Source organism: Pygoscelis adeliae, unplaced genomic scaffold (genome assembly GCF_000699105.1).
Source record: "Pygoscelis adeliae isolate BGI_AS28 unplaced genomic scaffold, ASM69910v1 Scaffold227, whole genome shotgun sequence".
NCBI lineage: Eukaryota > Metazoa > Chordata > Aves > Sphenisciformes > Spheniscidae > Pygoscelis > Pygoscelis adeliae.
The window spans coordinates 1,314,802-1,338,963 of record NW_008825100.1 but is presented as its reverse complement, the minus strand read 5'-3'; the positions used below and the strand labels follow the sequence as shown (position 1 = coordinate 1,338,963).

Sequence of the window (24,162 nt, the reverse complement as noted above, 5' to 3'; positions counted from 1 at the left end):
GCTTCTGATTGGGCGCGGCTCACCGAGGAGGGAGGAGAGGGGCAGGGGGTGGGCAGGTGAGGAGAAAGTGCCGGGGGGGCGCGCGCGGCGCCGCAGAGCGATGCGGCTCCGTGCAGCGGCAGGCAGGGCAAGGCAGTGCAAGGCAGGGCAAGGCAGTGCAGCGCAGCATTCTGCAGGGCAGCAATGCAGCGCAATGCAGTGCTTGCGGGGGAACGCAGTGCTCTGCAGTTGAGCCTTCTGCGCAGTGGTGCAGGGCAATAGTGTGGGGCAAGGCAGCGCAGGGCAGGGCAGTGCAGGGCGATGCAGTGCTGTGTGGAGCAATGCAGCGTATATGGGTCAGTGCGGCGCTGGGCCAAGAATGCAGTGCACGTAGTGCAGCACAGCACTGTGCAGAGAAATGCAGTGTGTGCAGGGCAACGCAGCACTGCGCAGCACATGCAGTGCTGGGCAATGGGGTGCAGCGTGGTGGGGGGCAGCGCAGCACTGCGCACAGCAACGCAGGGTGATGCAGTGCTGGGTGGTGCAATGCAGTGCAGTGCAATCCGGTTAGGTGCAGTGCAGCGCAATCCAGGTAAGTGCAGCACAATGTGGTGCATGCAGTGCGGTGGGGAACTGTGCATCACATTACGGCATGAGATTCAGAGCACCCCACAGGGCTCTGGTTGCCTTGCCGCTATTAAAGCCAGTTTCAGGTTGGGACGCCAGGTCCCCAGCTTATCAAGGCCCCTCATTCTCTCCCTGAGACCGAGCTCCTTGTCCCTGGCAGTCCTGCGCCTTGAGGAGTTTGCTCCAGGGCGTAAATCTGAAATCCTACTGCCCAGAAGCAAAGGTCCTCCTGCAGCCGGCCTGCTGCGGCCACCCTATCCCAGCGCTCGGCTCCAGGGCTGGGATTTCATTTTTCATATGCAACACAGCCTTTTTCCAGCTTCTCGGTCTACAAACACTGTACAACAGAGTATCCCCAAGTTTCTAGTACAGAAACTTGTAAAGAAACTTCTACCACCACCACCGGGGATAAGCATTGTTGGGGTTTTTTTAGTACTTCATGTTGCAGCTCCTGCTGCTTTCCAAGGCATTCAATTATAACGAGGGTCACGCAAATAGAAGGTGGTGTGTCCCAGGTCACCCAGCAGCTCGGTGACAGCAGGCAGAGAAGCTGGCTGGTGCCATCAGTTAAGCCAGTTGCCCGAGTCCCTTGGGCTGCTGTGGCATTTCCACAATACAGAAAAGCACCCAAAAAAACAGAGGAGGGAGAAAAGCGTCCTCATAGAGCAAATTCTATTAAGGCAGGAATGGGTTAAACTCTGTTTTGCTTTAAATGGGAATTTACGCAGGATGTTAATCTGAAGTGTTGCATGGGCATCTGCTGAGAAGAGCAGAAATTTTTTATATTGCCACCTGCAGATACCATAAGCACTTTTCCCCTTTGCAGGCAATGGGAACATCGCGGCAGGGTTTTAAGACATCCTGGCAGCTATTTGCAGCACAGGTCTGCTTTGGACTACAGCAGAACAATTTCACCTGCAGTCTGTACGCACAAATCTGTCACACAGGTAATACAAGAAAACAATTTTGTCTCCTAAGTCTTTTCAGCTTCTCACTATTTATAGCATCACTGTAACATAAAGATACTCAAATGTAAAGCGACACTTCTGCTTTGTGTTCCTTTGTGTAAATGACGACTCAATAATACAACATAGCTGTTTGAAACTACTTTAATAAAAGTAACATATATATGGCTTTTGATTGGCAGTTGTAAGATTATTACCATAATTAAGTGTACAGCTCGCAAAGATGTACAAATGCCATCATTTACTTGCTTTACAGAACTTGAAAAATTTTCAAATGGTTTAAGCGTGGTAACCGAGTATGCCCCTGTAGATGACTCTCTGCAAATTGGTAATTCTACAGAGGGGTTAATGTTTCAGTACTGAGCAGAAGAAATTAAAAGTCCCTCTTTACTGTCTTGAAAATTCCAGAAGCAATGACTTTGTATGTGGAAATGGGATGTATGCGATGTGGGGGACCATAGAAAATGCCCCTAAGAAACAGGTATGAATACAGGAATTTATACCTAGGGAGTAACAAAGTACGCCACAACAGCATAAGGGGGAGTGAAACAATGAATGCAAAGTGTATGTTCAATATTGGATTTTTTTTTTCTTCAGGGCTCTTAGCACCAACAAGGGTGAGTGGATGCCTGAGTGACTGAAAACTCTGCTGGTGAGAGAGGTTATTCCTCCAACACGGAGCGTTTTAAATAAATCCTCCCAGGCAGCCAGCCACTTGGTGCTTTACGGTTGTTGCGGTTTAACCCAGCAGGCAGCTAAACACCACACAGCCATTCGCTCACTCCCCCCCCGGTGGGATGGGGGGAAGAGAATTGGAAAAAAGGTAAAACTTGGGGGTTGAGATAAAGACAACTTAATAGGACAGAAAAGGAAGGGAAAATAATAATAATGATAAAAGAATACACAAAACAAGCGATACACGATGCAATTGCTCACCACCCGCTGACCAATACCCAGCCAGTTCCTGAGCAGTGGCCCCCCCATTTTTTTCATTCAGCATGACGTCACATGGTATGGAATATCCCTTTGGCCAGTTTGAGTCAGCTGTCCTGGTTGTGTCCCCTCCCAGCTTCTTGTGCACGCCAAGCCTACTCATTGGCAAGGCAGTACGAGAAGCTGAAAAGTCCTTGACTTAGTGTAAGCACTGCTCAGCAACAACTAAAACATCGCTGTGTTATCAACGTTATTCTCATCCTAAATCCAAAACACAGCACTGTACCAGCTACTAGGAAGAAAATTAACTCTATCCCAGCTGAAACCAGGACAATGGTGAATACCGGAAACAGGAACATGCATAGATGCACTGGCCTACCCTACACCCCTTACTTCAGGCCACAGGGAAGGCAGAGCAGCTCCCTCTCCTACCAGTCCCCTCTGCTTTGCATAGGAAGAGGTCAGAGCTGTTTTCACAGTTCTTGCCTATACCTCCGCATAACTGCATTTGAAATGTGAGTATTGAAAGAGCATGTTCTAAAATGTTTGCTTATCTTGGCCTCATTGTGTTGATAATTTGAAGACATATTTAAACACATGGATAGATAAACCACCACTTAGTTTAAGAAACCTAGACATAAACAAGAATCAAGAATTGCCCTGTTAGTTCCCACTCGTAAAAGGCACTAAAGTTTTCCAGACTGTTCAGAATATTCTATTTTCTGAAAGTAATAAGGTATTCAGGATATGCCTGAATGTCATTAAATATGACAAACATTGTTGGATTATTCACGTTATCAACCACACTGTCATACAGGTCAGTAGGATCTGCTGGGTCTTTTGGTGGTGGAGTGATTAGTCCTCTGAACCCAGCACAGTACTGCCCAGTGAGGACCCGAGCCAAGTACATGTATCTTCTGCCGTTCGTATCTGCTCTGGAATAAATATCCTGAGCAGAATAACTTGCATCAATAGCAAAGTAGGTTCCATTTCCAATGACTGCAGCTGTTTGGAAAGACAACGTTTTCAAATATAGTTAGTGTTCTTATTCCCATAAGAATCTCTAAAGATCTTCTTTTTTTAATTCTGTGGAAGTTATAAATTTGATTAGAGTTTAAACAGCAAATTCTAGTAATAATCCTTTGTATCAGAATCAAGTATGAATCCACTTAGATGTCAGGTAAGTATCAACACCCAGGTTTTGACTGCTCTTTCCTATGGGGAAAAGGGTTCCTCTCTCTGTTTAGCCTTGTTGTTTAGTCTGCAATCCATCAAACTGCAAATCTTCAGAGCCTTTTGAACTTAAAATGACTGTATAATTGTAATTACAGTTTTCTAGTTACACTTCACAACAAGAAGTTAGAGGAATCACGTTTCTTTGTCTGAGACAGATTTCTTTTTTCTGACATTGGTAGAAAGCTGTTCAGGCTGGACAGGTCCTTCCTATCTGGCTGCTCTGATCTTTGGATATTTTTGCATGGCTACCCAGCCTGACAGAAGGGAAGCGTGCCTTTCCTGTCGTAAATCGTGGCTGAGATGGAGAGGTGGATGTCAATACTCGCAGGCAGAGAGAGGACATGGGGATCTAGGGCTCTTGCTTCCTGAGTAAATTCAACCTCCTGGCACTACCAAAGAGCAGGAAAGCGAAACTCCATCTCCTCTGGTCATGTTTTAAAAAGAAATGGTGGCTGCCATTTCTAGCTGTGCACAGCCCGATATCTTTTGTGTATGTTGGGCTTCATTTTCTCAAGAAAATATCAGCGTAAGCACCTCTAGAGAATCCAGTCAGAGAAATGTCTACTTTTGGATCCAAACCACACTGAAATGTCAACTAGATCTAAGTTAAGCTGTCCAGCTGTCTCAAGATCAAGTCAGCCCTAGGCATGTACAATTATGTCTCAAGGAAGAAAACATTAAGAAGAGAAAGTAAGGACTTTTGAAGTAAGGTTGCAGGACCTCTAAGAGCGACTGGCACCTCAATTCAAGCCAAATTCCACTTCTTTGGATCCTGTCCTTCATCTTTGAATGCTACCAAATAATAAACATAACATGACTGTACTAGAGGAACTGGACAAAACAATCTTTGAACTAATGCAGAAAGCCTTTCTGCTAAATATTTAATAGTTATCCCTAACAACTATTAAAGAGGAAGAATTAATTTATTAATTTCAACTGATTTCATTTGCATAAAAATGGTAGGGGAGTGGGATCTTCTGATTGCTTGTGCTGTCCTTATCTTTGGAGGCAACAGGAGAAGTATCTGTGCCTCTACTTTGCTACCCGCCTTTGTCTAAGAAGAGAGGAGATACCAGCAGCTAGTGGTTGGTATCTCAGCTGAGGATGTTGAACAGCAGTCCTTGTTCCTTTCTGTAGGCAGATCACACAAAACATTTCTCAAAAGCTGCCCAGGCTTGATTTCAGAGTAGACAAGCTTTTTCTGATACCCTCTAGATGGTGGCATTCATCAACAAGGGATTAACTGAACAGGTTAATTCCTCTGTCCATACAGATTATGCTCCAGAGCTGTTTATTATTTTGTTCTCCAACTTTATTCAGTCTTCACATTGCACTGACAGCACTATAACATTGACATTCCCTAGCACCTCATACATGTTTAGGAAATTAACTGCTTTGGATAATGACTCACCATTCTTTCCAGCAAACCCACGATCAAATCCATTGTGGTTGATCGTGCTCAATGAGGATGCAGCTGTCCCATGAAATAGCAACTTCTCATTATTTTCATTGTTGTTCTTTGTACAGAGAGAGATTTTTTTGATTTGGTATGTCTGCCAGAGGAAGGGATTTTGTATTCTTTCAATCTGCAAAGTTACAAAATAGAACTATATTTATACTGGTAGGGACCAATATTTATCATGGCAGGAAAGCATTAAAACCAAATGAAACTGAAAGAATGACAGTAATTTTCACTATGCCCTGTTAGTGGGTGGTTTGGGTTGGGGAACTGAATAAGTGAGCCTCCTGAAAAATCAGAAACTGAAGTAGCTTACAAGAGGTTTTCAAGCTTGGTAATTTTTGGCTTACATTTGTCTTGCCTAGTATACCAGGTACACAGGCAATCATGGTAGCTGTGCGTTGTCATTTTTAGAAATAGGCTGTTGTACCACTGCTAGAGGCAATGATGTAAGATGCCTTCTGTACATCCTAATCGTCTTTACTGATGATTTGCTCACTAAAGGGTAGACCGTAGCAATAGCATTACATTGAATTTAAGTTTCTCTTCTAGATCGCAGCTCGGAAGTCAAAATTACTTCCTTTGCTGTGTACCTTAGCAACCCATAAGAAACTCCTATATAAAAATAAATTGGTGGGAGGATAGGTGTTGCTGGCTCCCTATGCCAACAATGTGATTATAGCTCAGGGGGAAACAGTGTATCTGCGTCAAATAATCTTAAAGGCATTGCTGTAACAGCTTTCCATTTTCAATGGAAAAAGACTTCATGTCTTTACCTGATTTCTTCCATTGTACACCAGTATTTTGTTCTATTTGTGTCTTAGTGACCATGCTCATTGAATCTTATGATGGAAGAAAATTTTTCAAACACATATTCTCACTCTTAATTTCATTGTATTTTCTCCTATTCATCGCTCCTCCTGATTCTGAATAACTCCATCTTCTCCCTGGCAATTAAATCTCTGTGCACTGTGTTGCAGACTTTTCAATAAGCAGAATCAAATCTTGACACTTTGGTTAAATCCAACGTTCTACCCTGAAAGGCTCTAGGACTGACAGGGAAGAAGTAGTAAATAGAAAAAGCTTATGGCCAGTCTGCAAGGACTTTATATTTTCCTTTGTATTCTGAATGTGTTTGCTCATGCTTCCATTTCAATATAGAATTTCCTAATTGGCAATACCACATTAACAGTGAGTACCACATTAGTTGAACACAGAGTCAGCCTGAAGACTGATGGTCACTGGTTTTGCATTATTAGAAGGCAGAAATGGCAGGGCAACTCTTAGGAAATTTGATTTGATTTATATCCACCCTGTACAGTGCTGGGGAGACTGACATATGAAAGGTGTATTAGGTTGCAGACACCTTACAAACAAGTATTTAGAAAGAATATTAATGTTTTTAGCCCAAGAATTCACTTTTTCCCCCCCATAGGATTTCACCTTCTCTATGACAAAGCTGGGACAGGTTTTCTTAAATTTGTTCTGAACTTCCAGATATTCCTGACATGATGGCTTGAGATTCACCAGCTTGACCCGTTCCTCTTGCATGTCTTCCCACTGCGCAGGGAGCTCTACTAACTGCTTATCTGCAAAACAGAGATTGCACAGATACCTAGCCCAGTTTTGTAGGCATATCTTACAAACCAACTGCATATAGAGGGCTGAAAGGACAGTACTTTAAGCAATACTTTATTCCAAGAATACTCTCTCTCTTCAATACATCACTGGCTCTTTAATGCACTGTTAAGACTTTACATTTTCTCTAGTCTAATTATCCTCATACCAATATCTAACGAAAACAAGTTTGAAAAGCTTGAAGGATTTTACGCATTCTTCATGTGCCACTTCCTTTGTCAGACTTAAGTATGAAATCTATGCTCACTAGTCACATACGTACAGATAATATTTGTATTTAAAATAGATGTTCTGATTTCAGTCATACCTGCAACTAATTATGAAACTAAAACTGCTGGCTATGGCATGCCTCGGGGATGGTGGGGAGAAAAAGGAAAAAAAGCTATGGAATAGCTTACTTCTTTGGAATACCTGAGTTTGCATTTATCAGAATTATCATTCAATAATCGCTATTAAAGGTTTTTTTATTAACAAAGCTGTAATTTACCTTCATTCTTTGGCACACGTTGAATGTTTATAGTTTTTCCTTGGCCATCATTAGCCTGTAGAGTATTCAGATCCACATTGTAGTTCTTCTTGTTAATTTTGACAGTAAGATGTGGTTTTTTAGCTCTTTTGGCATCCTCCAGCTGCATATTTGTCAGTTTATCAAAAGCAACAAAGCTATCATTGCTTCCTGGATACCTCCATTCTACCAGGTTATAAACAAGTTCTGCCTTGGATCGTTCTTCTTCAGTATCCTTAATTTTTTGGATCATTTTTTGAACTTCCACATAAACTGAACAGACATCCCTGCTAATACCAGAAATTTTAATGCAAGGGGGGGAACGTTCATTTTCAAGCTTAATGGTAACACGGTTTCTTCTCTGAAGATCTGCCAAAGTGTCAATTTGCCTCTTATCAAAATGTTCAATTAGCTCATCTGAAATACTGTCTTCAAACTGTTCCTTTGAAATTAAATTTTTTATCCAGGACTCAGTTGCATCCACATTTTTTTGGTTTTCTCCACAAATTTGAAATGTGGCTAAATGAACTTTCTTCTCCAAAACCATGGGCTTTTTCTTCTCAGGGGGTTGTTTTTTGACCCCCAAAAATGCTGTGAAGAAGTAAATGTTAATTATTAGTTTTAAATAAAAGATCTTTAGTTTTACGTGCCCATGGAACACAGAAAACCCACCTACTTACATTTAAACCGAGACATCCATGAACCTGTTATGGATGAATCCGAATCTTCTCTTTTCTTCATGCTTTCGTAAAAGTCTCTGAGCATATTTGTCTGGAAGATGATGATTTTAATTTTTTTCAAATGCTGTACTGATCTTTTGCTTGCAAATTCCACTATAGCATCCAGCATGTTATCAGCTACCTTTGCTGGACTCTGTCCTGCCTGACCTAAACAAAAATAAGAGGCACATATCAGTGAACAGTACTTAAATCAAGGCAGCATCCAGAAAACAGAGACCATGTCCCCAGCTCATACAGACTGGTGTCCCTCTCTCCTGCCCTGTTATGCTTTCTGGCCAAAGCCCCAGGCTTAACCTCAGCTTTACACCTAAGTCTGTGAGCTCCAGGAGTTGACATCCTACACAGACCCAGGAAGCCCTTCTGGGATTCTCCCCCCGTTTACTTTGAGGCTCCAACAAGCACTTCAGCCTTAGCCTCCCCCTGATATTTTTAAACCCACACATTGCTAACTCTGTCCCCATCTTTAAACCGGGTACCAAAGTCAAACCAAATCAAAATCAGCAGAGGATTTTGGCACAAGCCTACACTATATTTCAACATACAAACAGGAACATCAAGCTCAAAACAACTGCTCTCATTCCCCTACGACAAGCCTGAAATGCAACCTAAAGCTTATCCTGAAACGTTGGTGGGACCACTGCCAATTTCGGCCACAGCATCCCTTGGACAGCCGTCATGACACCAGCATGCAGATGATGTTGGCGGTCCAGGGGACCTGCCGTAACCATTACTGTGGAGTACAAACACTGACCCACACACCAGCTCCTACACCTGGCACGCTGAGCAAGGACCATCTCGCGATTTCTTTTTCCAGCCAAGGGGAGCCTTGGTTTGAGAAGGATACCCTGCTTTCTTCAAGCCCCGCTCCCAAACTAACCAGAAGCTTAAGCCAAATAAGCTAGCCTGCCAGTAGCCCTCCGCTGCAGCAGGTAGGCCGAAACAAGACCTATAAAAGGTGTAAACTGCGGGTATTCTGTACCCAGCCCACAATTTCCATAGTCAGCCAGGCAAGGTTTTGGTCTCGGGACAACTCCAGCTTTCTTTGCCTACAAACCCCAGCCCTTCCATGGGGCTGAAATCCCAAAGCAAGGCCTATGGGAAGTTTGAGGAAAGGTGCAGGGTGGCCAGCTGAGATACACAGTCTGTTTTGGGGCAGAATGTCTTTTATGGAACAATACCTTTTCTTTAGGCGTTCTTGCTCAATCAATATCGACCGTAATATTTATACTTTAAAAAAAGCAGCATTTTTGAAGTGTGCAGCTGGTGTTTGAACTGACCACAATAAAACTGACCACAGAAACTCCGTGATTTGTGGAAGTCTACCGTTATCCATATCAGAGGCATTAACTTTGTCCCAGTTTCTGAACTACCCCCATCACAGCCCTCATCGCTTTCCCAAGAAAAAGCAAACCTGTTCCAATTGCTGGGAAGGCAACAGATTTGTACATCCTTAGCTCACACTCGTGAAGGACTTTGGAGACCTGACTCTTCACATTGTTATCGTGAATCAAGTGGATGATTTTACTGCACAGAAGTTTTCCACCTTGTGTAGTAATAAAGCCGCTTTGAGACTGCCCAGCTGGAAGAGAGAAGATAAAGAAGGAGGTATAACATTTTCAAAGTGGCTCTCTCTTCTGATAAGACAACTGGTTGTATTGATGCTAGTGTACACTGGAGTAATACACAGTAGAAGAGAAGTGGAAAAAGTGGAAAGAAATCCACTGTGAGCTATATTATCCTGGTTTTAGCTGATTCCAGTTTTCTCTGTAAATATTTTGATTGCAGAATTTCTTTGAGAAAGAAAACACACAATTACTTGAATTACTAATTTCCCGAGATCTCTACTACAAAGTAGTTTCCTATTAAGTACAACTTAGGAATTTATATTGAATTTAAATACAGCTCACTTTTTTAAAAGCACGCCAACAGAATGTGCACAGTTCATTTATATGAGAAATCCTTTCTTATGCCACTTACTCCTTGAAAGCTGAAACTCTTATTCTGCAGAAGAGCTGAATGGTTAAAATAATATCCTTAAGACAATGACCAACTGAACTAAGAACTGTGGTATGGAATCTTTAAAAAAATGTTTGTGTTTTTTCAGAGCACTCACGTTTGATTACAAACACCTCAAAATGGAGTCATATCGTGAGGATGAATGGACTGATGAACACAGAGTTACATACCACTTCACTGGTCACAAAGGTAACGACTGATTGCAAGATGCTCTGCATGCGCTGAAATCAGGCTGATAAACGGGGAGAGCCTGCAGAGCCGAAGGCTCGGAAAAATATCCAGGAAACACCACCTTGAAAGTTAGCTTCTGGACTCGGAGCAGGAATATTTTGTTTATGCAAGCAGAACGTGTTCCCTCCTGTGCTCGTAGGGGTCAAGCACAGTGAGCTGGGATTTTACTGCTGTACTGGTCTGGCAGAATGCAGACTACAGACGAACTCATGATCAGGGTGATAAGCAGAGTTAGTTATTTCAATAAAAAAATAATTACGCATTTGTGAATAAGCCCAGATTTGCTATTAGATTTTAAAAGCCAGTCCTGCATGTGCTTACACCAAAAGACAGTCTTCCACCACTTTGTTCAGTTTCAAAACTTCAGCTCTCCTGTAGCTGACAATCGGTGAGCTTAAAAGTTATGCTCAAGTCAATGGGACTGTTTCCGTTCTTAAGTCAGGAACATGCATGAGTAATTTCAGGGAACTTAATTAGATTAATTTCCAAGCCTTTATTAGCATCAGAAAACTATATTCATCTTCTGTACAGTTGTGAAAAGAAAAATTCTCAAAGCAGGTGTCACAACAACAACAGGACTTTTCAGAATTCCTAAAAGTGAAAGCTATTTTTTCAGACAAAATAATTTTACCATCAAAGTAGAGAATAATAAAACAACTTTAAGTTTTCAGAGAGAACAAAAAAATAATTTAATCAAACAAAATAATATGCTTTCACATACCATATTGAGCACATTCTCCTTCTACCTCGGAACCAGCAGCATCCATAATTGCTTTGAAGACCCCTTAAATTATACAAGAAAATTATACAAGAAAAGCATATGCATTCATTAAGTCTATTTAGCTATTTCTACTCAAAACTCTACCCAACTTCTGTAGTCTACAAACACCCCAAATTCTCACAGGGCAAGATCCCACAAAGTGCAAAACCTTGCCAGTTCCCCTAAGTGCCCGCCATGACACACTGTACTGGCTGCAAAGAGAACACTGCTTTCGTTATTGATTAGAAATCATTAATAACAACTCCTATTGCATCACCTCACCGAACTCTGATTGCTTTGAATTATATCATTTGACGTCCTTCATGCTTGCAATTCACAATGTCACCAAAGAATCCTCTGCTTCTTACAGGTCAATTTACTTAACCAGAGCTTTGGCTTACAGTGGAACATATTAGGACAAGAGCAGTTTTGCAGAATTATATTTGATCTAAAAATTCCCTTTATTTAAGCATTTTTGTTTTTAAACAAGAAAAATCTGGTCAGATGCCTTCTGTTTGAGTAGTTTGGAAACTAAATGGAATATTCAGGACATGTAAAAAACCTGTTTAAGATCTATTTCCTGGCTAATCACAACTCTCTCTCTCATCTGAAAAATACTTCATACACGTTTCACACATGGACAATTCTTTCCCCTCCTCCCTTCTAAAAACTAGCACAAATGTATCACTAAAGAGCTACCTATTCAATACAATACCTGATGTGGCATCAAATGTTGGATTTGATATGTTTACAATAACCTCTGTATCCTCCTTGGTAATATCTCCACTAATTACTTGGAGTGTAATGGAACCAATCTGCATTTCATGAACTCCCAATACTTCAGTTGAAACAGGTCTAATGAAACCTGCAAGGAAAAGAAAGACACCTTAAAACACTTCTCCTCTAGTTTGGGGTATAATTCTCTTCCATTGATGGAAACTTCAATTTATCCTTTTGAGGAATATGCTCTCGATCAGTTTGATGGACCTAGAGAGTCTCTGCCTTTCTCTTTACTCCATTTCTGAAAGCTGGAAGGTGCAGTATTCTTCCTGTTTAAATACTGTGAAAGTGAAACCATTTCTGTTCCTGTAAAGTCACATAGTATAAGTTCAGAAAGGACTCTTGGGGTTATCTGATCTGACCAGCTCTGTAACAGAACTTCCTGAATTAACTCTTACAAGAAATGGGAATATCCAGCTTAAGCATTGCCAGTAATAGTCCATCACATTACTTTTCTAAGTTATTTCGTCTTTACCCTCACAGATATAAAACTGTCCCTTACTTCTAGTCTAAACTTATCTAATTCATGTTTTATCTGCACACTCTTAACTTCATCTCACTGATACTTACAGCAACTGAGAAGAAAGAGCTATATATTCTTATGAATAAGCCTCTGCCGTTGACACAGTTCACTCATGTTTTTGCTACTGCATCACACTACCATCAATTAATAAATGGAAAGGAAATTATCCATTCTGTATATCTCTATATAGGAGATTAAAGGTACAGAAATACATGTTATTTATGGCTTAACAGAAATACTTGTTATTTATGAACTAACAGTTCTCCTACCAGGATATCCTCTTACATGTGGTAAGACTGGCCTCGCTAAGAGATGAGCATGCCCTCAACAAAAGAAATTCCTCTTTAAGATTTTTACAAATGGAGTTTAAGAATGCCAGTCCATTAGGAGCAAAAAAAAATGCTCTGTGTCTTGACATTTCGTCTGTTTCCTGATATGTATAAAACCACGTTACAGTATTTACATTCTCCCCTGTGTCCCACCTCCTGCCCCTACACAACTTACTTGATTGTGGCGCTGCAGCATTGCAACTTTCAGCTACCCTATGTCCTAGTTCAGTGGCAAAAGCCTAAGAAGAGAAAAAAAGGTACCAAAGCTAGAAATATTCAGCATATAAACTCTGAAATACTATAATTTACAGTCATGTAGCTCTTGCTGAGCCATTTGATGCATTTTACAGTCTTGTTTAGGTATCATTTATAACAGTGGAAGCCTCAGTGTGGACAGTGTGATAATAGATACTGTCTTTGCGTTGCCAGAACTCCTCTGTCAAAAGATGAGTGAGCATCTACAGGTGTGTACAGTGCCAGCAGCAAGGCCAATTTTGTCTGCAGCCTGTGCTTGCTGAGAGTTTATATTTCAGAGGCACTCAATGAGACACTGCAGAGACATCTCACTGTCACCGGCCCACAGCAGTAAGAAAGTGCTAAATTATTCCCTTAAGAAAGCAATATAACTAAATATGTTGTTAAGGCGTAACTAGAACAGTATGTAACATAGACGGCTTTGTCTTGAGAAGAACTACCTGAATGTTACCCGTATCTTTTGGATTCAAGAGAAAATTAACTTCCTGGAGAGTCTTCCGAGTGTGACTACTACTGAACTTGAATACCACATCAAACATTAACTTAGAAACAATGGGTTTAGGAAATCCAAATCCTCCAGTTCCAATAGCTGGGAAAGTGATTGATTTCAGTCCAAGTTCTTCAGTTTTCTTCAAGCAGGAATTGATTATTTCTTCTAGGGTCTGTAAAACACAGCAAAGATCCTTTTTTTGTTTTGGGTTTTTTTTTGTTTTTTGCTTTTTTTTAAAAAGACATTTATTATTAGTTCCATAGAGACTACATGGGTATGAGAAAAAGCTCTCAGGGCATCAAGGCATCTTTAAGGTCACTCCAACAGAAGTAAATGGAGTCAAGTCATCTGAACTAACTATTTTAAATCCTGAAAATTCAGGATAGGATCCCAAATAAATCTGTTTTCAAAATTTTTTTTTTTTTTTAAATAATTAAAATGTACCTTCAGGGTCTGCCCTTTTCCTCCATCCCACACGGGAATTATGGCATGAAGGACGGACTTGCAGGCCAGAGCACATCCACTGGTGCAGAGCACGCTCCCTTGACCAGCAGCCTGTCTTTGTTTTTCTCTGTCAAACTCTACTTGGAGTGGTAGTCCAGCCTTTTCCAGCAAGGCTTTGCAAAGAGGCCCCACGCCAAACTTCAGATCCGTGCCTACACTGTTGACAATAACATCCGTCTGCAATAAAATTAAAATGAAAATATCTAGAGCCAGACTTCAATTAAAAATATGCATTGAGACTAATAGCATCACCAAAGCAACGCACAGCTTGAAAAACAAGATGCCAATGGAGAAATAACCTGGTTTTCAGCACAGCTTCTGCATACTGAGTATTCATGGACTTGTAGAAAACCTACAGTAGGCAGCATCAGACCCACTGTGAGTATCAACACCACAGGTATCTACGTGTGAGCAGGTCATCCATCCATCCATCCATCCATCCAGGCAGAGCTGTCAAGCCTTCAGTGGAGATAAGGCTGTGACTCACCTCGTCCCAAGCAGATGCCAATGTCTGGCATTTCCTTGTGAAAAACGGCTGCAGCATTGCTCCTTCTTCTCTAACATCACCACAGGATGCAAAATATAGGTATTGTATATGGTACACGTAATGTAGAAAGTTTAATGTCCCTTTCCTCCTTTGCACTGAAGTGGCATTGTCTACACCTTATCAGAAAAGCAGCACCTCACACACCACAACGAGGTGAAGGGAGGTTGTTGGGCTCTCATGAAGTAAAACAGGCAAAGCCCTGAAGTCTGGTGTTTGCTTTGCTTTTTTCCACTGGAGACGTTTTAATTACAACATATTTTAAATGTGTGCCATATTGAGGGTTGTTTTTTTTTACATCTAGTATTGCTCTTTTAATGGAATAGGCTTTTACAGGCACCAAAATGACAACTGAAGCAACTAATATTGAAACAACAGGACAATAATAATAATTTAGGGAGATTTTAAACTCCCAAAGTATAAAAATCAGGTGCTGTTGAAAAAGAAAGATTTATCAAGACACACTTTGCATCGCTAAAAAAAAAAAAAAGCCACACGGGGAAAGAAACTACATCAGAGGTGTAAACTAAGTCTTGATGGTCTAGATGAGTAGTAGTTAAACTTCGTTAGCAAAAAGAATGAAAAAAGAAAATGGGAAAAAAATAAGTAGAATCAGGTCTAGCCTTTGGCAAAACAATCTAAGCACGCACTCTTCTATGGGGTCACTTTTCTAGAGCCCAGTAACTTCTTCATAGACTTTGTCTTTAATCCATCCAAAGAAAAGGGAACTAAAAAAAATAAGCTACATCCTTCCTGTTAGCATTACTCACCAGAGCAGCCCAGACAGATGCTGATTTCCCATAATATCCAACCTAGATAGCTACAGATCATATCAATACTTTTAGAAAGTATTTTAATATTTCCCTTTTAGAAAAAAAGCAAACCGTTGTACATGTTGACCTTAGATCTGGAGAATGAATAAAGCCTAGCTGGGAAACATCCCAAAATGCACAGCTGCCTGCTAGAAACGGCTGCAGAGTGACAGATCCCAACCTGAAATCCATCAGTTTCGCATCCTTGTTTAGCTAGCACATAGCAGTTGTTTCCTTATGTAGCAATCGCCTTGTAAAACAACATAAGCTACTGTCCTTCCTTTTCTATTTAAATTTAAAGAAGATCTTCACATCAAGTTAGAGAGGAAGCAGAAAATTCAAGACCTACCGTGGCTTCCTGAACATTTTTCTCCTCTACTCGGATGCAAAGTCCTTCGTTTGTCATAACTGTCTGCAGATCCTCTTTTCTCTTCTCCTTCTGGCTTTCTCTCAGCTTACGGTTTTCCGAGCGTGGCGTCAGCAGTATTGGGGAGGATGATTTAGCTGTAAACACTTTATTTACTGTCTTACGCAGAACCTGAACTGCTTCTTCCGCTTCATCCACAAGATGAACCTCCTTCAGGCTGCTGTCCCCCCTGGATTCTTCCAAGGTCTCCTTGATGGAGGATACAATTGAATACGTACACAGTTCCAGTGGGAAGCCAAAAATCCCTGCACTTATAGCAGGTAGACCTATGGAACGATGATTAAGTGTTTCAGCTAGTCGTAGACTCTCCCTCACTGTCTTTCTTAACAAGTACACGCAGTTTTCTGCTTCGTCCTTCCTCCACCTGGGCCCAACAGCATGAATGACATTCTTGCAGGGGAGTTTCCCAGCGCCCGTGATAACTGCACACCCAGGCTGCAAACTCCCGTTCTTCCTCACGAGCTCATCGCACTCCTGTTGCAGCTCTGGACCAGCCGCTTTTAACAGTGCCTCAGCAAGGCCACCGATGTGTTTTAAGTCTTCATTAGATGCATTTACCACAACATCAACAGGATGAGTGCACAAGTTACCTTTATACACTGCTACTAAAACTCCATTTGGCAGCACTATATTGTAGTAGAGCTTTCTTTTCTCTTTATCACCAACTTTTTCACCCTTCTGTTGTTGTTGTTCTTCTTCCAGCCTAATCAAACAGCCGAATTTCTGCTTTGCCTCAAAAACACATGACTCTTTCCTCTCAGTGAAGAACTCTTTGGCTCCCGGTTTATCAATTGGCACATTTTTCGAGTAAAGGGATGAGAGAATTTTTTCAAACGTGGTGACTGCTTTTGCCACTTCTGCTCTTGGTCCGCTCAGGGAAATACACGGTGTCTTGGTGTCAAAACATACTGTCACACCTTTCTTCCCCAATTCAAGATAAGCACTGGATTTTTCCTTCTCTACAAAGTGCACTACCACCACCGACTTAGCCGGGATTACTTTTTCTACGTGTGTGTTTCTATCTATAAAATCATTAAGTTTCTGATAAACTTCTGTTACGGCCTTAGAAAAGCCAGCAATAATCACTTCATTTTCTTTTCCAACAGGTTCATCAATGACTACAGTTTCCTGGGAAAAACTGTACTTCGTATGCAAGGAGGCAAGAAGACTCCTCCACTGCTCCTTTTTAATGACCTCACCATCCTCCACGTTGATGCACTTGTATTCTAAGCCTGTCTGTATTTGCTTTTCTGCTTCTAAAAGATCTTTGGGAGCATCTCCAAATAGCAACACACTGTCATCGTCAAGCTCATAAAAAGCATTAATTTTTTTCCTAGTGAATAATGTTTCTGACATTGTTTTATTATCTACACGCTGTAGGTAACAGAAAACATGGGGATCAATGGTAACTGATGTACATGGCATGTTCAATACCTTTTCCAGTAAGTCAGCCTTGATTTTATATACTTCCGCAGGTAATCCACACAACTGAACAGTTTTTTTTTTGTCATCATAAAAGATCTTTAAGCACGGATATTCTTTGTGAATATTCTCTTCTAGCTCAGCATTGTGCAGGACGGCATACTTCCCTGGGATCACTGACACAGAAATTTCTATGCTTTGCTTTTCCCTTTCACTTTGCTTCACGGCTTTTTCCATGCATTCCCTCACTTCTTTCTCTGCACTGTCCACTGCTGCTCTGTTGCCTGCAATCACCACCATCCCCTCAGAAATATCAGTTATGATCAAACCAACATCTTTCACCAATCTGTTTTTCACGTCTTCCCAATCCACTGAATTTACTTTACATTTTATAGCTATGTAGTATGACATGATACGCGAGAACTCAGTAGAAGCATCTTGCTTCCATGTCTTGATCAACTTAATCATTGGCTTTTTCTGCTCGCAGAGAGATGACGACGGGCACAACCTAATTTCTGGGTGTGCATGGTCCGTCTGTGGCCATTTTAGCTCACAATGGCAAATTGCCATTTCCTGGTTTATGTCTTGGATTAGTTCAGCGTGCCTTTGTAAAAACTGCCAGACATACGGATCTAGTGGTACCCCAATAGGGTCTGGCATCTTGATAGTTGGTCTTTCTTCTCCATAGAGGGCTGTTCCCAGGGAGTGGTAATATGGATGCACAGAAATCGGTGTCTGTTCCAGTAAGTGCTGCTTTTCCAAGACAGCGTTTAGATCTAAAAGTTAGCACACATACATACACACACACGTCATTAACTTCAAATCAAGCAAGTGACTCTGTTCGTAGAACTATTACATTGAATAAAATAACTTTTTTTTTTTTCATTTGAAAGAGCTGTTTTTATGTCTTTCTGATTTCCAAACTACTCTGTAGGGGACAAGATAAGAGGCTTGGCTCCAACTAGTTTGGTAAATATGCTTGTGCCTGTATTTACCTGTACAGCTACGCCTTGCTCTCACTTCCTAAGGAAATGCCACTACAGAGTGGGGCCATATCAAGGTACTACTATGAAATGCTCCTTACTCTCAACTTAAAAGAAAACTCTCTGTGCCAGTGCATTTTTACTTTTTTTTTTTTGCCATTTCATTTGGAATGGACAAAGGAAAGGAATTATAATGTTGGCAGGGACTTAAAACCACATTACAATGATCCAAATTACATATTCACTTAACGTACAAAATATTCTTAAGCAAATTCTGAGAGTCAGAAGACAGACAATCACCTGGTAGATATCTTTAATTAAAAGTAAAGTAATTTACTAAGCCAGCAGTCTCCTAACACAGAGATATTTACCAGAGGTTGGGCTGGCACAAAAACGGAACAGTGATTCGACGCAAGGAATAGTAACAAGATTGTTCTTTAGCTCTATTCTTCCCTGAAAATGAAGATACTTGACCTTAATTAGTTTCTGAAAGCTAACTGCGAAAGCTGAAGTCATTGGCAGATCCTGCTTCTTCTACCTGTAAGTACAACTAATGTTGTATTGCAGATAAAAACCTCTGTAAATGGGGGAAAAAACATCAGTGGGAACAACCCATGCACAAAGCAAGTATTCAAATGAACCTTTGGTAACATTAAAAAACAGGGAGATTCTGAAACCCTAGACATGCAGCAGTATTTCTAAATCCAGAGCACTTCCCAGGAACAGGACAGTGTACGCCGGCTTTAGCGACAGCAAGCCAGGCTTCTCCTAATGCCCAGATTGCGGTAATTTTCTTTCAGGTCCTCCACCTTGGAGCACTTTGGTCAGGCGAAGGACAGCGTTACCTTTGCGATCACAGAAAGTAATGATGGCCGAGTTCTCCTCAGGGAAGAGCTGGACATCTGACACGGGACCCCCTCCGTTCCGTGCACTCTCAAAGTAAACGGTGATGTACTCTGTGGAAACGCTGGCCGGTATGTTTTCAGCCTTGATGCTCTGGGTCAATTCAAGAAGCCTGGCAGTCACTTTAAATTCTTTAACTCTCTTGTTTTGTGAACATTTTTTGACAAATTCTGCAGCATCTGTAAACAGAAGAGCAGCATGAACTGACCGTGTTTTCCTGGGCCATTATCAGCCCTGGCTATCACTTCTGGCAGAGAAATGAGCTGAGTCTACTTCTCCCTGTACTTGGAGCAAAACTGTCTTTGGTGCCAAATAACTCTGTGTTGTAATAAAAAAGGGGAAATGCACACAGCCTTGTTACTCTCTGCTGTTCACTACCACTATGTCTCTGTTCCCCTCTTATTCATCTCTTGTATAAATTAAGCACTTCTCACTGTTTCACTGTCTTCTTAAATGGAGACTTTACATACTTCAATAATTTGCAGAACTCATCTCCACACTCAGTCCGCTTCCAATTCTTCTCCATCTAACCCAAAATAAGATAGAGACAATGAAACATTCTCATCCAATTTCAATTAATGAAGATGCCACAATTCACTTTTTTCAGTGTAACATTTGGATCACAGGCACTTTCACAGAGCTGTATATAAGATTTACGTCTTTCTTCAGAGACTGCAGTCCAGGTACTTTTTTAAAACTGTCTGCATCTGTAAGGGGAGAGTATTCAAGCTCTGAAAGCTATTACTCATACATATACATGGAAAGGAATGATGGTGTTCATCCTGTCTTACCGATACTTTTTGTAAAGGTAGCTACCGCCACATTTATTTCAGGTATCACTTCCACAGTGAAGTCCTCATCTACCGCCAGGCCGCTGATGTTTTCCAACAGCATACATAAGCATTTTGGACTGCATCCTTGTATGTTTTCAAACACCACTGAAGGCAAGGTCTCTGTGGACTTTTCTGTAGTGTTCTCTGCAGAGCCAGCTTCCTCCTGGAGTTCACTGTTCGTAACAAAACCCTCTGCTTTCTGCAAGGCTTCTGCATCATCTTCAACAGAAAGAGAAATAAGCTGCATGACATATTGGTACACATTTCCTGGAATAAACAGATTTTGCTTACCCTTTCTCTCCTTTCCTTTCCCAAGAAGAGAGATCCTCTAACCAATCAAATACTGCAGGGTACCCCAAGACATTTTGGAATCCAAAACAGCCCAGATACGATATTCTGCAGGGCTGCAGGCAGCTTCTTTTGTGGCACAAAAATAGCCAAGAGTAAACAAGTCCAAGGTCATTGGTAGGTGTCTGGGTCAGAGACATAAATAAAATCCATTGAGATAATCGGCCACGGCTGCTCAGGCATTGGTAAGGGTTGTGAGAGACCCTGCAGCCTCTGCATCTGTTTCTTAGCCTGGGTGCAGACATAACAAGCCTGAACATAGCTCAGGACATCCACAGGCACCATAGGCCACCAGTAGCTCTGCGTGACTCGATGCAAAGCCTCCCGATAACCACCGTGCCCTGCCATCAGCGCGGCACAACAGCGCTGAAGGACCCATATGCACCGAAGGCTGGTGGGGATGCAACAAAATTTTGCAGATAGAAAACATAACAGGGGTGCCCACCGAGTACCCCAGAAGTCCAGCGGCTGCCAGAGGAAGGCATGTCTCCAGCTTTGCAGACAGATGAGGGTGGAGGCAGGAGAGAACCTCCCGAATGGGAACAACATGCTCCTCCGCGTGCCTGAGTAAACTGAAAGTGTCACCCAGGTACGCAGTAACATGACTGTCCAACAAGTCATGGAAAACGACGGTCACAGAGCGCTGCAAGGTGGTGGGGGACTGGCACAGGCCAAAGGGCACCCCAGGGTGCTCAGGATGGCCACACTCACAAACAAAGGCAGCTCTCCTCTCCTTGCCCCAATGAACACAAGTAGGAGCATAAGCTCCTCTCAGTTTGGTAAACCAGCACATCCCTGCATTATGGCAGGGAGACAAGCATCGAATGAAACCCTGGCACTCACCACCCTCAGTGTAAACCTCCAGGGCCACCATCTCTGGCCATGGCAGAGGACAGGTACGACTGAGGGGAGAGGAGCTCCGTGGAGCAGTTGTATACCTGACATGGGGTGTGGCGGTAAGGTCTCTGCTTGCTTTTGCTCAAGAACACCCCAAAATCCCTAAATCCTGGGGCAGTGCCCAACAGGCTAGCCGTGGGGGCAGCCCCAAGGAGAGAGACAGAGACGTGGGGTGGGAAGGCTGGAGCAGGTGGCAGCACAAACAGGCTGGCTCTGCCCACTCTCCGGGTTTATGAGCTCTCCTGAGGTACAACAACAACTGATACCAAACCCATAACATTTACAGAAGACAGCTGCTTTTGAAGGCCTACCAGCATAAGCTTAACAAGAAGAAAACAAAAGAAATAACCGCAGAAGCCATAGCTCTACAGATGCTAGTTGTTAATTTCTAGATCGCTGACAGGAATCATCTGCTCCACTATGTCCAATGAAGAAAGTACAAAAAAGCCAAAACCGAAAGCTAGGCTGGCCCAACAGAGCGATTAAAAGCAGCATCTAGAGATTTTCAGGGTCCTCTCCAGTATAACTAAAAAATAGTAGATGACAGCTTTGAGTACCTAATTTTGAAAGGAGGAAAAGAACACAAAACGGCACCGAACAAGACTTCATACAGACAGGAAAAGGCATGAGTGTAATCACTGAAGAACTTCCTGATTAACTGGTCTGTCTTGGGGCTGAGTATTTCTCTTCACAGATGTGGCTATATTTGGGTGTGCAGTAATGTTTTCTAGATCACTTTTTAGATCATGAAGCTTAGCAGAATATTGCTGAAGGAGGACCTAATTGAACTCACTGAGGTACTGGGGAGATGCACCACTTGCCTTTACAGACTCTCCTAACTGTGGGCAGCACAGAGACACCAGGCCTGGGATTAAGACCTTCAATCTAGGTGTTTCTACGCAGATCTTATCTTCGAGCAGTTATGCAGGATAAGGGAACTGAATCCCTCTCTGGAGATGCTCCTCTGATTATAAAGGCGATTTCAGAAGCTAAAAACAGGCGTGTGGTCTAATTCTGGCAAGGTGAACTCCATCCTTGGTGATCAAGTCTAAGGCATCCCTAGCCAGACATCCTTCCCTGTATCACCTGAGTCAGGCTGCCAAACTCGGAAACTTTCAGCACAACTCCCCACAGAACTGGAGCTGTGTGTGGAGAAGAGCACCAACATTTTCGTTTTTTGAAGAATCAGCACACAGAGTGATGGATAACATTTTACCTTTTCTTCGAAGGTTGGTCACGGCATCCAGAGCCTAAAATAAAATGAAAGCAAATATCAGTGACTGATTTGACACTCTCACCACAATTTCAAAGCTCTGGCTAGGATTACGATTTTTATTCACCTTTGTGGGAACTAATTTTTCTTCACATGCCTCCTCTTCAGCAGCTAGTGCTGTTTCAGGCTCTGTGACAATCAACTTCAATACTCCTTTTTCTCTCAAATACAGCTCATGAGACTGTCTCTCAAGAACTCGTTGCTTCACTAAATAAAACCAAAAAACTCCAGTGACAATCCAAATAAAAATACAACTTTAAATCACGTAACACTTTTCCACCACTACATTAGGACACATATACTGTCCCGCAAAATGAGAGAGCTTTAAACTCATAATGCTAACACAGCACACATGAAACTTCCCTCCTGAAAAGAAACAGAACAGCAGAGGATATTATTTCTGAAAAAAACCACCAGAGATGTGAAGCTCAGCTCCACCACACGTTTCCTGGCTGGTGTCCAGTGGGCAGCCCTGTGCTAGGGCTGCAGCATGAGGGTTCTGGTAACTGGCCCCACGCCTTGCACACCCTCTTCCAGCCAGTGTCAAAATGGCTTGGGGTATGTCCCGAACTTACCAGCAGGGCGAGTCAGCAACTGGGAAGCATGATAAGGCAGGAAAAAAAAAAAAAAGAAGTGTATATATATGTGTTTATGCACATACATGTACATGCATGTGTATGTATACATTTAACACAACTGCAGCTAAATGCTTTCCACCTTGCTGCAAGTTTATATAAATACATGCACATTATATACATCATTTTTAATATATATCTGTAACTACAATATATATTAAGTTATATTAACACCTGGAGTCCTGCGTCCAGCTCCGGAGCCCTCAGCATAAGAAAGACACAGACCTGTTGGAGCAGGTCCAGCAGAGGGCCACGAAAATGATGAGGGGGATGGAACACCTCTCCTGTGAAGAAAGGCTGAGAGAGTTGGGGTTGTTCAGCCTGGGGAAGAGAAGGCTTCGGGGAGACCTTCTTGCAGCCTATCAGTACTTCAAGGGGGCTTCTAAAAAAGATGGCGGCAAACTTTTTAGCAGGGCCTGTTGTGACAGGACAAGGGGGAATGGCTTTAAACTAAAGGGGGGTAGATTTAGACTAGATAGAAGGAAGAGCTTTTTTATGCTGAGGGTGGTGAAGCACTGACCCAGGTTGCCCAGAGAGGTGGTGGGTGCCCCATCCCTGGAAACATTCCAGGTCAGGTTGGACGGGGCTCTGAGCAACCTGATGTAGTTGAAGATGTCCCTGCCCATAGCAGGGGGTTGGACTAGATGACCTTTAGAGGTCCCTTCCAACCCAAATTATTCTATGATTCTGTGATTATTCCAAGTGCAATCTAGAGAATACTACTGTGCATCAAAATTAATACATATGTATATATACCTAGTAGGATATATTTATTAACTTATAGGCTAGTGTTATTCAAAATGTAACCTAGAGGCTAACACTAAGGACCAAATTTAAGCATATATATAAGCAAATACATATCATATTCTATATTGCATATTACAGGATGCATGCAACATTATATACTATAGATGTGTTTCGTACATACTAGATAGCATACATTACGTTATATATAACAATTAAGTCAGTACATATATTTTAACTTGCAGAAAGTTACGGCTCGTGAGTTACAACTCACAACACGCTCACTTCTACAGGGAGCCGATACACTAACCGGTTTCCCGGCCCCTCCGCCCGGGGGGAGGCGGGCAGCCCTCGGCCGCGGCGGCCCCCTG

General features: G+C 42.1%; 2 protein-coding genes across 2 annotated transcripts in view; both read right to left on the bottom strand.

The window, feature by feature from the left end:
• The window catches only part of LMLN (leishmanolysin-like (metallopeptidase M8 family)), a 17,185-nt gene extending 14,181 nt beyond the window's left edge, over positions 1 to 3,004 (bottom strand). The window contains exons 1-2 of the mRNA XM_009327166.1: positions 2,997 to 3,004; positions 1,963 to 2,074 (exon numbers count right to left, since the gene is read on the bottom strand). Of these exons, the coding sequence (XP_009325441.1) occupies positions 1,963 to 2,074; positions 2,997 to 3,004 (120 nt within the window). The remainder of the gene's footprint in view (positions 1 to 1,962; positions 2,075 to 2,996) is intronic.
• Positions 2,830 to 24,162, bottom strand: part of LOC103919628 (poly [ADP-ribose] polymerase 14-like) — a 22,213-nt gene continuing 880 nt past the window's right edge. Inside the window, exons 2-18 of the mRNA XM_009327164.1 lie at positions 24,102 to 24,159; positions 22,480 to 22,619; positions 22,356 to 22,389; positions 19,853 to 20,113; positions 19,004 to 19,240; positions 15,676 to 17,951; positions 13,911 to 14,147; positions 13,417 to 13,638; positions 12,897 to 12,960; positions 11,805 to 11,954; positions 11,051 to 11,113; positions 9,494 to 9,661; positions 8,047 to 8,229; positions 7,325 to 7,933; positions 6,643 to 6,788; positions 5,152 to 5,326; positions 2,830 to 3,509 (exon numbers count right to left, since the gene is read on the bottom strand). Coding sequence (XP_009325439.1) covers positions 3,220 to 3,509; positions 5,152 to 5,326; positions 6,643 to 6,788; positions 7,325 to 7,933; positions 8,047 to 8,229; positions 9,494 to 9,661; positions 11,051 to 11,113; positions 11,805 to 11,954; positions 12,897 to 12,960; positions 13,417 to 13,638; positions 13,911 to 14,147; positions 15,676 to 17,951; positions 19,004 to 19,240; positions 19,853 to 20,113; positions 22,356 to 22,389; positions 22,480 to 22,619; positions 24,102 to 24,159 — 5,313 coding nt within the window. The 3' untranslated portion in view covers positions 2,830 to 3,219. The remainder of the gene's footprint in view (positions 3,510 to 5,151; positions 5,327 to 6,642; positions 6,789 to 7,324; positions 7,934 to 8,046; positions 8,230 to 9,493; positions 9,662 to 11,050; positions 11,114 to 11,804; positions 11,955 to 12,896; positions 12,961 to 13,416; positions 13,639 to 13,910; positions 14,148 to 15,675; positions 17,952 to 19,003; positions 19,241 to 19,852; positions 20,114 to 22,355; positions 22,390 to 22,479; positions 22,620 to 24,101; positions 24,160 to 24,162) is intronic.